The 16,867-nt window shown below is 36.9% G+C and overlaps 1 protein-coding gene across 1 annotated transcript; it reads left to right on the top strand.

Annotated features, from left to right (window-relative positions):
- Positions 1 to 15,890: 15,890 nt before the first annotated feature.
- On the top strand, positions 15,891 to 16,404 carry LOC142230901 (uncharacterized). The gene is made up of 2 exons (XM_075301519.1): positions 15,891 to 16,201; positions 16,254 to 16,404. The coding sequence occupies exons 1-2, from the start codon at positions 15,891 to 15,893 to the stop codon at positions 16,402 to 16,404; spliced, it is 462 nt and encodes a 153-aa protein (XP_075157634.1).
- Positions 16,405 to 16,867: the final 463 nt, after the last annotated feature.

The following is a 16,867-nucleotide window of genomic DNA, read 5'->3' as shown; positions in this document are numbered from 1 at the left end:
AGAAAATCCGCTTTTTTATCGACAAATTTTGTTCAGCGATGAGGCTCATTTCTGGTTGAATGGCTACGTAAATAAGCAAAATTGTGAAAATGTGAAAATTTTCGTTCTTTATCCGTCGACTATTTTTTCCAAACTATAGTATGCTATGTATACTTACACACACAAACTACTTTTTGAAGTTCGGGGAAAAGCATGCTAAGTGAACTTAGAAACACTAACAATAAAATAACGACAATGGCAAGTATACATACACCCAGAAAAAAGTGCCTTCGAAACTAAAGGAAAAAATGTTCACCAATATGGTTTATCCATTTTATTACCATTAATGTAGATTTTTGTGAGAAATAATAAAATTTACTCGTTTCAGTAAAAAACTCCTAAACTGTAAGCAGTTAGGAATAGTTCATTAACTAGAATAAGGCATGGAATTTTACTCATACTGTTTTCTTCGCTGGGTATAAGAATTTACTACTGAACAAGAAAATTTTATTCACCGATAACAAAGCATTCGTAAAAATAAACAAAATCCGAACTAAAACCAAGTTTCCTCAAAATTAGTAAAATTTCTTATAAAATGATAATTGCGACTTCCTTTATAATAGAAAGTTTTTCATACATACGAACAACACTTGGCATAGAAAAATATTTTAGTTCATTCGTACTAAGAAGTATGCAATCCTTTCAAAACTTAAGGAAACACACTTGTTAGAATATAGGAAATTTTCCTATATTTCTATTGTTACCTGTAATCGATACCTGTCATCGTAATCGATGTGTTTGCGCGTGGGTGTATCGATATGTTTACGCGTGGGTTGTTTTTTTAGTTGGAATAGCGTTGTTGTGGTATACAGAGAGATTGTTAAAAAATAATATGGTAAAATAATATAATAAATAACAAATAAAATATATAAAATATTTGTTATTTTAAATTAGTGAGAAAAATGTTCGTTTTTTGAAAATAAATCTATCAATGTTCGTCATGGTGTATAAAGAAAGAAAACACCAGCAGAATAACAACCCTTTCATTTGTCTTCATTTTGGAATCTTCAATTATCAGGTAATATTCAGTGACGCTAACCTTTTGTAACAAAAATGGTTTATGATTTTTTATATTTGTAGGTATTGAAATCGTTAGGCAGCAACTTATTAAAAGTGAAAAGTACAAGAAGAAGAAAAAGTGCGTTTTACAGTTGATAATATCACATGGAAATTGGAAATAGTTGAATAATAAACTAATATTTCAAGGACAGTCGATGCTGTTGATTCTTAATAAATATATTCAATATAGTAATAAAACATGTCTTTTATTGAAGATAAAATTGCTTATATAAATAAATAAAATTGTATTTAAAAACGAAGGTAAGCAGTTCTAATTATGAAGTAAAAGTTTTACCACAAATATGTAAGATTTGTCCAAATGAATGAAAAAATTTCAATAAAATCATTCCATATATGAATTCAAATCAGTTAAATTTTTTCATTCTGTAGTATTGTGGTACATAAATATAGGAAAATGTTAACTAATATATGGAATGCATTATACCTAATTTCTACGAAAATCACATCGTTCAAACAAATAAAAATGTCTTTGGCGCTATACGAAGTTCAACTTTCTTCACAATGAGTTCATTTTAACTTAAAGAAGGGGTCACTTTTTTCTGGGTGTAGCGAACACGTAATAAAAAAAGTCCGTGCTGTAGTATGCTAAGCATCCGAAATAATTCAAAAAGTTCCAAGACGAAATATGCTAAGTGTACTTACCACATATTGGTATAGAAGTTTCTTAAATCTTAAGTCCCATGCTAAGTACATTTTTGCTTATAACTTTTGTTTGGATTGGCTGATGATTACCAAAATTTCAGAGAATTTAAATTAAGGCCCATAGAATCTAAAAACGTAAAGAACTTTAAAACATGCTAAGTCGACTTAGCATACTATGGTTCGGAGGCGTCGGTATGGTATTTTGAAAATACCAATACGGTATTGAAAATAAAACCTAAGCGGTGTTAATATTTATACCATAAAGGTATTGATGTATAAACAGTGCGGTATTACCAAATAATACCAAAACGGTATTGGATTTAATACAAACCCGGTATTTATTAATACATGTTAGTTTAATAAAACACACGCAACAAAGACTTTTTTCTTTAATGTATTTAATATATAAAATACATACATATACCTCATTTTTTCATCTTATAATTTTCTAAAAGTTATTCTCAAGTTATTAACTAAATTCTCTGCCCCATCGCAGGCACTGCATGCCTCAAGTTGTTTGCTGTGAGATTTGGAAAGCTTTTGTATGTCTCTTACGCTTCTAATGAGCGAAGAATGCCGAATTAACAAAAATTAATAATGCTAAAACATATTATATTTATGCTATGTTCCCACCGACTCGTTTTCCTCATTCGTTTTTTCAAAACATTTCACCGTTCACACAGGGTTGAGATGTTTTAGTTTGACAGTTACCATGGAAACTAGAAATTCACATTTACTCGAAATTCACATATATGCAACCTATGTCCAAATAATTAATTTTTGCTCATAACTTTTGTTTGGATTGGCTGATGATTACCAAAATTTCAGAGAATTTAAATTAAGGACCATAGAATCTAAAAGCGTAAAGAACTTTAAAACATGCTAAGTCGACTTAGCATACAATGGTCCGGAGGCGTCGATATCGTATTTTGAAAATAACAATACGGTATTGAAAATAAAACCTAAGCGGTGTTAATATTTATACCATAAAGGTATTGATGTATAAACAGTGCGGTATTACCAAATAATACCAAAACGGTATTGGATTTAATACAAACCCGGTATTTATTAATACATGTTAGTTTAATAAAACACACGCAACAAAGACTATTTTCTTTAATGTAATTAATATATAAAATACATACATATACCTCACGTATACATACATATACCATTCAAAGGGAAACAATTGTTTATGTTATTTTCACATATCCATCTTCTTAAAAGCCTTTGTTTATTCTTTTTTTTCTATGAAACTTATTTCAATATTTTGACATATATTTTGAATAGGGTATGTTATTCTGGGTATATTCCAAATTAGGTGGGTTCACGTTCTAAAATTGACGTGTTTTGGAGGAAAACTTGTGTTTTGAACTTGTTTTTTAGTATGGCGAAAACGACTCGTTTTGAAGTGCTTAAAAAAGGAAAACATTTCAAACCCCAAAACATGCTTGGTGAGAACACCGTACTACCAATGCTGCACAAATTTAGTTTATTTGGTCGTCACGTTTTCCAAGAAATATTGTAATTTGTTCGCCTACTTACTTTATGTTACCACCAGTGTTCACGTTACCTTTTAATTTTGATACCACTTTATATCAAATCATTTACATCGGGTATTACTATGGTATTAATTATCGCATCGCCGTAACGTATGATATGTAGCCGTTGCGACCAATTAGAATTTGTCGCCTTTGTAGTTTAGTTTTTTTTCATGTGGCTTGTAAATAACAATATTTTGGGATGGCTACCGAAAAAAATAATTCTGTGAATATAGCAAAGTAAAGGTAAGTATAATATCTTTTAACACTTCTAAAGTTTTTTAATGCGATCCTTCTTTAATTAGATGCGCAATTGGCATACAAAAACCATTCAAATACCACAACATACGACTTGAGGGATGCAGTGCCTCAAGAGCGACATGGAGCTGAATTGGGAGAAAAACTTTGCATGGAGAAATGACTAGGTATGTATGTTACTAATGAATTAAAAAAACAAAGGCGTTTTACGTGTGTTTTATTGAACTAAATATGTATTACCACCATTAATACCGGGTTGGTCTTAAACCCAATACCGTTTAGGTATTATTTGGTAGTACCGCACTGTTTATACATCAATACCTTTATGGTATAAATAATAATACCGCTTGGGTATTATGTTCAATACTATATAGGTACTTTCATAATACCGAATGGTACTTTCATGCTTTGCGTACAGGCTGTACCATTCGGTATTGATATTGTACCATACGGGGTTGGCTAACTATCAATAACGTACGGTATCGATTTGTCACCGTATGGTAATAATTTTTCTATGGGTGTAGCCCCCATATAAACGTACATTTGCAGAAATGCATTTTTAGTGTGACGTTTATTGCGAGTTTTTGGCGCATTTAGCTAAGCAGAAGTTCACCAATGTGGTATCACAATGGACTGAATAGTCTAAGTGAGCCTGCTACATCGGGCTGCCACCTAACCTAACCTAACATAGCTAAGCACGGGTATAAATGTAGTACATCGTTGGAAAGGTGTTTGAGAGAGCATTATTTCTATGCATTTGTAAAGAACAAAAAATACCAAAGGAAATACGAGAAATAAATTGTGGGGCCAATATCTTCCGAACGGTAAAAGATAATTCCACAGGCGCACAAATTGCTTATAACTTTATCATTTTTCGGCCGTTTTTCTTCTAGTTGGTCTTATTACTTACATTAGTGTATTATCTTTACGACTGTTTATGAAATTTACTTTATTTAAAATAATATTTTGTATTTACTTGAATTTTTATTTTATATTGCTTTACTAGTACACCCATTTCATTAATGTATTAATTGAATGAATCTTTATTGTAAATCCCCTTAACTATCTACGCTACTGTCTTCTGTAAATTTGCATATCGTATTTATTTATAAATATTTCGAAACAACGGCAGTTCAAACCATCTTTCTTTATCCACTTGTTGCTCTAAGCAGAAGAACCATAAACACTCATGTGTACATAGCTATGCTGACATATTTACGTCTAGACAGTAATGATGTACCAATCGATGTAATGTAGTTATAAGCAATTGAAATAAATCAGTTATAAGAAAGTAAAGCAACTAATAAGAAGCCTTTTTTCTTAAACATTTTTTGGTGACCCCGACGTGATCGCGGGAAATATGAAACTCGATGATCGCAATTGATTAGAAGTGCCTTTTACTAGGATGTATTAATTGCCTTTCTGCAAAAAGATTTTTTTTAAGTGTTTTATCATCGTAAACGCGGCCTATATCTAAAAGGGAAGCTAGCCCAATATGAGTAACGTCGGAACTTTGCGAAATAAAAGGACTCACATGAAGGGTACCGTTACAAGATTGGAAAACTTCATAACCACCGCCAATGATAAAACAACGCTTTTTGAAGTTCGAGCTAGATTAGAAAAACTCGATGCCCTCTATGAATCCTATTTGGTTTTGGACACGAAATGCTGTAACAAAGTGCTGCCTTTCCTGAACGTGAAAGCGAATTAGTAGAATTCGAAACAAGATATTTTGCGATGAAAGCTAAGTATTGTGAACTTATCGATTCCAGACTTCAACCATCAAATCCAATCGGAGATTCTCTAAACTCTACGATGCAACAGGACGCTTTCAACAAGCTCGTTCAGTCACAAACAGCACTCTTGGAAAGATTATCCGCTCTACAGTCACAGCCCCAGTCTGCTACGCATACAACTCTCTCACAAACAGCTAATACCACATCGCAGCCTGTTGACGTGCGTTTGCCCAAAATAAATGTTCCATTTTTTGACGGTAAATATTCTGAGTTTAAATCTTTGTTTGATCTATTCAATAGCTGCATACACAACAATCAATCGCTGACCGCCGCACAGAAGTTTCAATATTTGAAAGGCCTCTTGAAGGATGGTCCAGACGCATTAATTTGACATCTGCAAGTATCCGAACAAAGCTATGAAGAGGCCCTTCAAAAATTGAAAGGGAGATATGAGAAACCATCTTTTGTTGTGGATTCGTTAATTGAACGCTTTATGTCAATTCCCAAAGCCGAAAAGTCTCAAACCCTTCGCAACGTATCCAATATAGCTGATGAAGTAATTAGAGGCCTACGCTCGCAAGGAACAGATGCTGAGAAAAGAGATCCATGGTTACTTTATTTGCTATGTAAAAAGGTTGATCGTGAGACTCTACATGCCTGGGCTGAATATTCTGGCCAATCATCATTTCCTTCCCCAGCAGCGTTGCCAGAATTGTTTCACAAAAAACCGCTAGATTTGTCCAAAAAACTAGTCAAAAAAAGCTAAAAAATTTTAAAAAATAGCTAGAAAAAAAGCTAAAATTTTTTGTATCAAAAGTCACATTTTTGATTGAAATTTAACAAACTTGAAGGCTTTATTTCACTTAAAATGCATATTATTTTAATTGTATTCATTTTAATTCAATTTCTGTGAGACTACAAGAAAATTTAAGTCATATTAGCTCTGCTTGCGTACTCGATACATTTTGATTACTATCACAAATTTTTACTGGAAGTCCTTCGTTTATATTTCCTAGTAAAAACATTTTTCACACTTGCAATTGTCAGCTGGTTAATCATCAACAAGCCCAATGTGCGATATATTGCATAATGTCACATAGAACTGCATTAGAAAATATCAATATATTTCGTTTTAACTGGATTAATGATAAATTCGTGAACGTGTACACTTCTCCTAATTTTACCCAAGAGAATAAAACCCATTCTAACTGTCTTGCAAGTTTATATTGAATAACTTTTATTCGAAAATTTCCCATACAAACCTATTGTTGTCCAATTTTCGTAAATGTAAATCCATTCCATTAATATATAGCTTTTTTTTTTGATACTATCACTACGAGTTTTTTCATTTCATTTTTTGATGTTAAAAAAATAATACCACATTCAAAACTTTATTTCCTTAATTATTTCTATGTTCGGTTCCAAAGATTTTGAAACTAATGATTTTGGTATTGATTCCGAGTCAAATTTGAATTTATTCGTTTTTTCGGCTTTTTCTTCATGAGCTATAACAGTGTTTTAAAAACGTGCTAACGACAACTTAAATTTCCAAATTCAGACTCGACTTTAAGTAGAAATTATTCTATGTATACGTTTTTAAAATAAAATGTTGAAAAACCTCTTCTATTTTTGAACGCTATTTTGGTTTGTGGTCAAGATACAAAAACTCCACAAATTTAAAGGCTATTTCATTAATTTTAAGAATTTTTTAGAATTGACCCTAGCCGTCTTTCATGAAAAGATACCCATTTTTAAGTTGAATCACTTAACTATAAGGACAAAAAGAATTTATCGGCTATTGGACAAGGAAAACAGTTTATATAAGAGAAATTCACAAATGCTATTATAACAAAAATTCGCGTTCGTATTTTAAAGAAATTAAATCTTTGGCCTCACCACAATATTTTTTCAATGTATAAAGCAATTCACATCTACTATTTTAATTTAGTAATATCATAATAACTTTAGAATATTATAATAACAGAAAAAGGATAAACGAGTCAAATGCTAATATTCCTAAAAATTTACTGACAGTTAATATAAGGAATTGAAATATGTGGAAAACCTTATTCTGGCAGCAAGGCTTAGATAACAACGAAGTTTTATCCATATTTCAATAGGAACATGTCGAAAATAAAAAAGCCAAAAATAGCTAAAAGGGTCATGAAAAAAAGCCAGAAAAAAAGCTAAAAGCTAAATACATTTTTTTCCCGCTAAACGTCTTCAAAAAAAGCCAAATCTAGCGGGAAAAAAGCTAAATTGGCAACGCTGTTCCCCAGAAAGTTTCATAAATTTCATTAACCAACGATGCGATGCTTTGGAAAGATTGTCACATCGGAAATAGACATTCGCAGTAAGTTGTCTAGCAGACGTAAACCTAGTCGTGTTTATCCTAGTACAATGAAAAAAGTCTGTGCTGCATTCCCTGAAAGCCATCATATATCATATTGTCCAATATTCAATAATTAGATGTGCCACAGCGCTCTGAACTGGCAAAAACCAAATTGTTATGTTTTAATTGTCTTAAACCAAACCATCGAGTTCAAAATTGTCAATCCAAACATGTTTGTAATAGCTGCCGTGGACATCACCACACACTATTACACCCGGAAAGAAAACATTCAACTAAACCCAACAATTCCACTTCAAATAATGACAAACCAAATATAGTAATTGCAGATGATAATGGCTCAACTGCCACAACGAGTGTAACTGGTAGATCTGTAAATTTGACTGCTTCTAGTGAGGTGAGGTGAGGCACTTTAATACACTGCTTCCAACAGCTAAAGTATTAGTTAAAGATAACATTGGAATTTATCAAAATTGTTATATTCTACTCGATTCTGGATGTCAAAATACTCTCATATCAGAAAAATGCGTGCAGAGACTAGGACTGTCTCGAAAATCATTCAAAATCTTTGTTGGGGGCTTAGGTACTAATCATGTTGGAGCAACGAAAGGTCTGTAGTGGTTGTGTTATGGATGCACCCACATTAATTTGTCATGTTTTGAGACAGTCAACATAAGAAGATGATTTAAACAGTACATTACGTATGTTTTGGGAGAGCGAGAGTGTAAAACCTAAATACTCTTCCTTGACTCTCGACGATCAAAGGGCTGAAGATTTATACGTAACAACAACAACAACCAAGTCTACTAATTATGCGGTGAAACTACCATTTGCTAGTAAAATAGATGTTGGAGATTCATCCAGTGCTGCTGAGAAGACTCAAAGCAATGGAACGTAAGTTTGAAACTAACTTGAATTGTAAAGTATCTTATTGCGAATTTATGAGAGAATATATTAGCATGGGTCACATGCAACTTTTGCCATATGAAGAAATAAACCGACCTAATTCGGAAATGTTTTATTTACCTCACCATGCCGTTATTAGGAACAATTAATTGTCATTACTCCGAAATGAGCCCCCATTTGAAATCTCTGATAAGACACCATACCGTTCGTCTTGGATTCCAAATGAATACTAATTACTTTATTGACTAAAAACTTACATCTAGAATATTGAAAATCTTAACCTAATCTAGAACAAGACAACAAGAATCTGTTATCATTATTCTAGCTCTCATTATTCTAGCTCTGAAGGCTGTTCTTCAACCGTCGAACTGAACGGATGTGTTTTTTAATAGCGGAGTATTTCATCGTAATAAGTACTTATTACGAATTTCACGTGTGGTGGAAATAATAAACCACCATGCAGCGAAATTCAAAGTCATCCACTGGGTTGCTAACTTCAGGGCCCAGTGGACGGGTAACGACTGAAGTTATAAATTTGGGAATCGACCAAGAGTCAGGCCCAATTAGTCGACCTGTAGACGGGTCGACTGGCGGTGACACTTTGGCAAGTCGAACCTTTTCTAAGGTGACGACATCAAAAGGAGGCAATCCCTCTCGAAAGAGATTCAAGGAACGAAGAAATGCTTTGTTTATCCTAAAGAAATTAGGATCAGTCGACCCAAGCACGTTGTCGGCTAAGCAAAGCGATTCCTTAAAATGGGCTCAAGGAGTTCTTGAAGCTGGAAAAAGGGAACGATCACCGGATGAGCTGCCATCCTCTAAACGGGATCAAAGATCGTTTGCCTCAGTTGCAAAAGACAGCCTTGTGATGGCTATTATTAATAAAGGAGCATTGGACGGTATGATTCCAAGGCAAAAATGGGGGGAAATTGAGAACGCGATGTCTGGTGTCTACTCAGAGGTGCGAAAAAAGTTTCCCGGACCAAGTCCTCGACGGCAAGATGCTGGATGGTATCAAGGACGATATAAGTTAATAGCTTTTGCAGACCAGAGGTCTATGGATTGCTTTAAAGCTGCATTGATGCTAATTGGTGAAGTTTGGGAAGGAGCCGCTTTGGAGTTAGTCGATAAAAAAGACATACCGGCTAAACCTAGAGCACATGCATGGATACCGGCAAACCCTCCTGATCCTGAGTCAATACTAGAGAGACTAAAAGAATGTAACCCAGATCTTCCAACCGCCGATTGGAAGGTTGGTCGTTTGGATGAGGTGGATGGACCAAGACGACATGCGGTGTTTATATTAAACATAGAGTCGCTGCCACATCTAGCCCAGACCCAAGGACGCGTAAGTTATGGCTTTCATGATATCCATATGAAGGTATACAAAAGCGATCAGCCAAAGGATTCCGAAACGGACAAGCCTCCGGTAGAGTCAGCAGTGGAAAAATCTCCTAGCGAAGCCGAAGGAGACATAAAACCTGCAGACTATGGCGAAAATCATATGCGGGAAGTTTCTACAGGCTCAAGCCTCACCAAAACTGAACCGCGGATTGTTGCGAGAGTCACCGAGATCTGTGAAGAGGAAGCCCTTGATGACGCAATTGAAGCGGCTGATGTGACGGTGGTTGAAAATTTGGATGGTTCTACGGTTCCTCCAGATAAATCTTCACCATTGTAAGGCCGCTTGTGCTGCCTTAAAAGTTCTCCTGATGAAAGGAGACATAGATATAGTTCTTATTCAAGAACCATACATATAAAGGGTGATTCTTTTGAGGTTAGGATTTTCATGCATTAGTATTTGACAGATTACGTGGGATTTCAGACATGGTGTCAAAGAGAAAGATGCTCAGTATGCTTTGACATTTCATCATGAATAGACTTACTAACGAGCTACAACGTCGAATTTTCAGTGAATGGGCCCTAGAAAAGTTGGCAGAAAATCCGCTTTTTTATCGACAAATTTTGTTCAGCGATGAGGCTCATTTCTGGTTGAATGGCTACGTAAATAAGCAAAATTGCCGCATTTGGAGTGAAGAGCAACCAGAAGCCGTTCAAGAACTGCCCATGCATCCCGAAAAATGCACTGTTTGGTGTGGTTTGTACGCTGGTGGAATCATTGGACCGTATTTTTTCAAAGATGCTGTTGGACGCAACGTTACGGTGAATGGCGATCGCTATCGTTCGATGCTAACAAACTTTTTGTTGCCAAAAATGGAAGAACTGAACTTGGTTGACATGTGGTTTCAACAAGATGGCGCTACATGCCACACAGCTCGCGATTCTATGGCCATTTTGAGGGAAAACTTCGGAGAACAATTCATCTCAAGAAATGGACCGATAAGTTGGCCACCAAGATCATGCGATTTGACGCCTTTAGACTATTTTTTGTGAGGCTACGTCAAGTCTAAAGTCTACAGAAATAAGCCAGCAACTATTCCAGCTTTGGAAGACAACATTTCCGAAGAAATTCGGGCTACTCCGGCCGAAATGCTCGAAAAAGTTGCCCAAAATTGGACTTTCCGAATGGACCACCTAAGACGCAGCCGCGGTCAACATTTAAATGAAATTATCTTCAAAAAGTAAATGTCATGGACCAATCTAACGTTTCAAATAAAGAACCGATGAGATTTTGCAAATTTTATGCGTTTTTTAAAAAAAAAAGTTATCAAGCTCTTAACAAATCACCCTTTATAAGAACAAGATCTGTGAATTAAGCACTCCGGGTTTCAAACTTTTGCATAATACCGGTACCGATATAAATCGAGCATGTATAATTGCTAAAAACGAACTAAACTTGTTTCTGCTTCCTTCATTGAGCAATGCAGACACTGTCGTAGCCAGTCTAGAGATATCCACATGCAAATATTGGGTATCTTCGGTCTACATGGGACATGATAGGGAGATGCCACCCTGTGCCGTTAAGACCTTAGTTGTGGAGTCACTAAAAACAAAGACAAAACTCATTATGGGATGCGATGCAAATGCACATCATAGTATTTGGGGAAGTAGTGATACTAATGCAAGGGGAGAGTCGCTAATAGAGTTTATTTTGCGTACTAACCTGGTAGTTTGCAATAAGGGAGATGCACCAACCTTCGTCACCAGGAACAGACAAGAGGTTTTGGACGTAACGTTGACCTCTCCGGAACTGAATGATAAGATAACTGAGTGGCAAGTTTTGAGGGAACATAGCTTCTCAGATCATCGCTACATCAGTTTCAGATTGGCTGTTCGTACTTCAAAGACCATATTTCCGCCAAATGTTAGGAAAGCTGATTGGAATAGGTATAGGGAATCGTTCAATTCGATGATACCGGAAATGCCGGAGACAAATATGAGCACTGTGCAAGATATCGAACACGCAGTGGAGCGGATTACTAAGGCCTTCAACATTACACTGAAAGCTGCTTGCCCTAGAGGAAAGCCAAGGGGAAAAAATCGGCCGCCATGGTGGACTACGGAGTTAAGTAATATGAGGAAATCCTGCAGGAAGCTCTTTAACAAAGCAAAGTCCACAAGAGCTCCGGAGGATTGGGACACTTACAAGATGAATCTGAGAGAATATAAACGAGAACTGAGAAGGTCTCAACAAAACTCTTGGGATGATTACTGTAGCAGTATTGAGAATACGTCAGAGGCTTCCAGACTACGGAAGGTACTAGCATCCACTAACACCGCTCCAGGTTTCATTAAAACATCGGAGGGAAATTGGACAACGTCCAGTGAGGAGACGTTGGAGGTACTTTTGGACACACACTTCCCTGGAAATCAGACGGTTGAACCATCTTCCGGCGGTGTAACAGAGGCTAAGCGATCATTTCCTATCGAGGAAATTGTGTCGGAATCTAGAATAAAATGGGCTTTAAATAGCTTTGGACCATTCAAATCCCCCGGACCTGATGGAATTACTCCGGCGGAGTTACAGGCAGTGGCTGAAAGAGTTATCCCCTGGTTGACGGTGATATATAAACGATGTGTAAACTTAGCATATATTCCAGAAAAGTGGAGGGAAACAAAAGTCGTCTTCATACCTAAAGCAGGAAAAGCCTCTCACTCGAGTGCGAAGGATTTCCGACCAATCAGCTTATCCTCATTCCTACTTAAGACCCTGGAGAGGATGATAGACATGTATCTTAGAACTAGCGTGGATTCAAGTTTGCTCTCGAAACGACAGCATGCATACTCGAAGGGCAGGTCTACTGAGACCGCATTGCATGAACTAGTCAGCTTTATTGAAAGCTCACTATCTGTCAAAGAATACACAATCGTGGCGTTTCTAGACATCGAAGGGGCGTTCAATAATGCCCATCCGAGCTCGATATTAAATGGACTGACAACTCTGAATGTTGATCCAGGTATACTTAGGCTGTTAGACGAACTTCTAATAAAGAGACGTATTTCAGCCACACTAGGGCAAGCAAACATACAAAGGTATGTGAACAGAGGCACTCCCCAAGGAGGAGTTCTATCACCTCTTCTTTGGAATGTTGCTATAAACAACCTTCTGGTTTCCCTAGAAAAAGAAAGGATAAAAGTGGTGGCATACGCAGATGATGTGGCGCTAGCAGTCAGGGGAAAATTCCCATCCACAATCAGAGATATTATACAGAGAGCTCTCCGGATGACTGAGAAATGGGCGAAAGATAATGGTCTTGGTGTAAATCCAGCAAAGACAGAACTAGTCATGTACTGCAAAGATCGTAAAACTCCCACGGTTAGGCCCATTTCCTTAGGGGGTACTGAAATTCCCTTTGGTGAGTGTGCAAAATACCTTTGCGTTATTTTGGACAGGAAGGTGAATTTTAGGCTTAATATTGAAGAGAGGGCGAGAAAAGCCACGGTAGCATTGTACTCGTGCAAAAAGGCAATAGGGAAAAAGTGGGGACTAAAACCAAAAAATGTGCATTGGCTATACACTGCAGTAGTTAGACCTATAGTGCTATATGGTGTTGTAGTCTGGTGGCCGGCACTTCAGAAACCGACATGTTTAGATAAAGTTCAGCGTATGGCGAGCTTATGTATCTCAGGCGCATTTAGTAAGACAGGAACAGACTCCCTTAATGTCATGCTACATCTATTGCCTTTAGACATTTTGGCCAAACAGTCTGCTGCAACAACGGCTGTGCGGTTGCGCGAGCTATCGCTGTGGTCGGAAAAAATGTACGGTCATAGTTCGGTCCTCAAAATAATGCCAGATGTGCCTAACGTAGTGGATTATACCCTGGCAAAACCACTTTTCGACAAAAAGTTTGAAACTCTAATTCCCAACAGTGAGGCGTGGTGTACACAGACCCCGGGGAATAAAAGATATGTAGATTTCTATACTGATGGCTCCAAATTGAATGGACAAGTGTGGTTCGGAGTATATTCTAAATATCTGGAAATTCGAATAGCGAAAAGACTACCTAATCACTGTAGTGTTTTTCAGGCTGAAATATTAGCAATAAGAGAGGTGGCGAATTGGCTGAGAAGTAATGTTCCAACAAATATTGGCATTAATATATACTCAGACAGTCAACCTGCAATAAAATCCCTGGACTCTGTGTTCCTCAACTCGAAAACGGCCATCGACTGCCGCAAATCTCTCAATGAGATGGCTGAGCAGTACAATATTCACCTAATATGGGTGCCTGGCCATAGGAACATACCGGGGAACTGCGAAGCGGATGAGTTGGCAAGGCTAGGGACTACCTTACATATTCCAGGGGAACTGGAATTTGTTGGTATGCCCCTAGCTACCTGCAAGCTCATGCTGCGTGAGAAGGCTGTTAGGATGGCAAATGTTCGATGGGAGAATTGCAAGGGTTGTAACGACACCAAGCAAATATGGCCCCATTTCAACTTAAACCGCACACTAAATATGCTAATGTTCTCGAGACGTCAGATATCACTCCTGATATCTGCTATAACGGGTCGCTGCCTGATAGGCGATTTTGCAAAAACTATTGGCGCGAAGTATAATGACTATTGTATGAGCTGTCATGATGCGGAGGAAAAAGAATCAATTAAACACCTCTTGTGTGAGTGTCCTGCATTTTGTGTAAAGCGCAAGCAACTTTTAGGAGCATATAGCTTCAGATTACTGGCGGATCTGGAAAACGTTAACTTAAGCAGTCTGCTAATGTTTTTGGAACAATCTGGTTGGTTCAACAAAGAAAAATAATCAAGAAGGTTCAGCGGTTAAAACTAGAAGTGCCCATATGTAATAGGTACTTTTAGTTAATGTGGTATCACAATGGACTGAATAGTCTAAGTGAGCCTGAATCTTAATCGGGCTGCCACTTTAACCTAACCTAACCTAGCTCTCTTATCACCTAACAAACGATCCCAAGTGAACATGCAGCACACATGCACATCCACTAGATCTTTAGTTGTAACTTTTCGAAAACACCCTCACACATAAGCATTTCTTAGAATGAGTGGTTCAATTTGATCATTTCTCTTTTCTTCACAAGTGGAAAGAGAAAGTAATAAACATAAATGTAAACACTATGCTAGAGATTATTGATATTTAGTTGCATGCATTTGTTTTGATTAGAACCCCTCAGAGATCCCATGTTCAAAGCATATTTGTTTTGAACAGCCATAGAACTGGATATATTCTAGAAACTTTACCTGAAGTAAAATGGCGTTATGTTCCGACAAAATTAAATCCCGCTGACTGTGCTTCAAGACGAGTTAAATCCAGTATATTTCTTCAGAGTCAGTTGTGGTTTCAAGGTCCTACTTTTTTTCTACAAAATGAAAGTGAATGGCCTGGGTCAATGCTATTCGAAACTAATGAGGAACAAAGATATGAAATGAGAGTGCACGTTGCACAAAACCATGAAGAGAATAACATATCGAGAATTAATGAAAGAGTTTATAACTGGCCTCGAATGATACGTGTACTAGCATACTGTATACGAGCTTGTGCCATATTTCGTGGAGAAATAAAAAATAAACAACCTCTCAGAGTAGAAGAGCTCAAAGATGCTGAAACACAAATACTCGTTTTTTACCAAAACATGAAATTCAGAGATTTTATTAAAAACTCCAAATCAAATATTCCAATTAATTCAAAAACACTGAGAAAACTATCTCCGTTTCTCGATAATAGAGGACTACTACGTGTAGGTGGAAGACTCACAAATGCAAACTTACCGTACGATAGTCAACATCAACTTATACTTCATAAAAATATGCCTATGACACGCAAAATTCTGCGAGATTGTCATTTGAAAAATATACATGCTGGAGTATCTCTTCTGATAGCCACTATACGACAAAGATACTAGATAATTGGTGTTAGAGAACTAGCAAAAAATATTTATTACAAAAGCAAATTCGCAGCTAATGGGAGATTTACCTACATATAGAGTCAATGCCAATCATCCATTCTATGAGGTAGGGTGCGACTATGCAGGCCCTATTCAATATAAACAACATAATGGGAGAAAGGCGCTAATTGTAAAGGCATATGTAGCAGTGTTTATATGTCTTGTAATAAAAACCGTTCACCTGGAACTAGTAACGGATTTAAGTTCCGAGGCCTTTCTTGCGGCCTTGGATTCGTTGCCAGAAGAGGACTATGTGGTCACATACACACTGATAATGCCACAAATTTTCAGGGGACTGCCAAAAAGCTTGGAGAACTTTATAAAGTGGTATCTAGTTACAAATTTAATACTAATATTTCAAACTTTTTGTCTTATAAAGGAGTCCAGTGGCATTTTATTCCACCAAGTGCTTTCATTTTGGTGGAGCTTGGGATTCCACCGTTAAAAGCGTAAAATATCATCTCAAAAGAACTTTGGGTCAAGCTACCTTAAACTACGAAGAGCTAGAGCCAGAATCGAAGCTCTACTAAACTCAAGGCCATTGATACAGGCCGATTCCGATGACGAACCGTATATCACACCTGGTCATTTTTAATTGGGAGACCTTTAAATGCATTGCCCGAAACCGACTCTACCCAAATAAAAACATCAACGCTCACAAAGTGGAGGTTGGTACAACAGCTGGCGCAACAATTTTGGTCTCGGTGGGCAGGTGGGTAAGAGGTAGTCCTCTTATCTCTACAACTGAAAGGAAAGTGGCTTAAAGAAAAACCAAACATAAACGTGAACGACATCGTCTTACTTCGGGAAGATAACATACCCCCTGCATGTTGGAAACTTGGCCGAGTCATTGAGACACATGCCGGATCAGATGGTTTAATGAGAGTAGCAACCATAAAGACTGAAAATTCCATTTTCAGCCGTCCAATTACCAAGCTCTCTGTACTACCGAAAGATGATTGAACCTCAAATATTCCGTTCAAGGCTAGCGGA

Source organism: Haematobia irritans, chromosome 3 (genome assembly GCF_050003625.1).
Source record: "Haematobia irritans isolate KBUSLIRL chromosome 3, ASM5000362v1, whole genome shotgun sequence".
In the NCBI taxonomy this organism is placed as follows: Eukaryota; Metazoa; Arthropoda; class Insecta; order Diptera; family Muscidae; genus Haematobia; species Haematobia irritans.
This window is presented reverse-complemented; position numbering and strand designations above follow the sequence as displayed.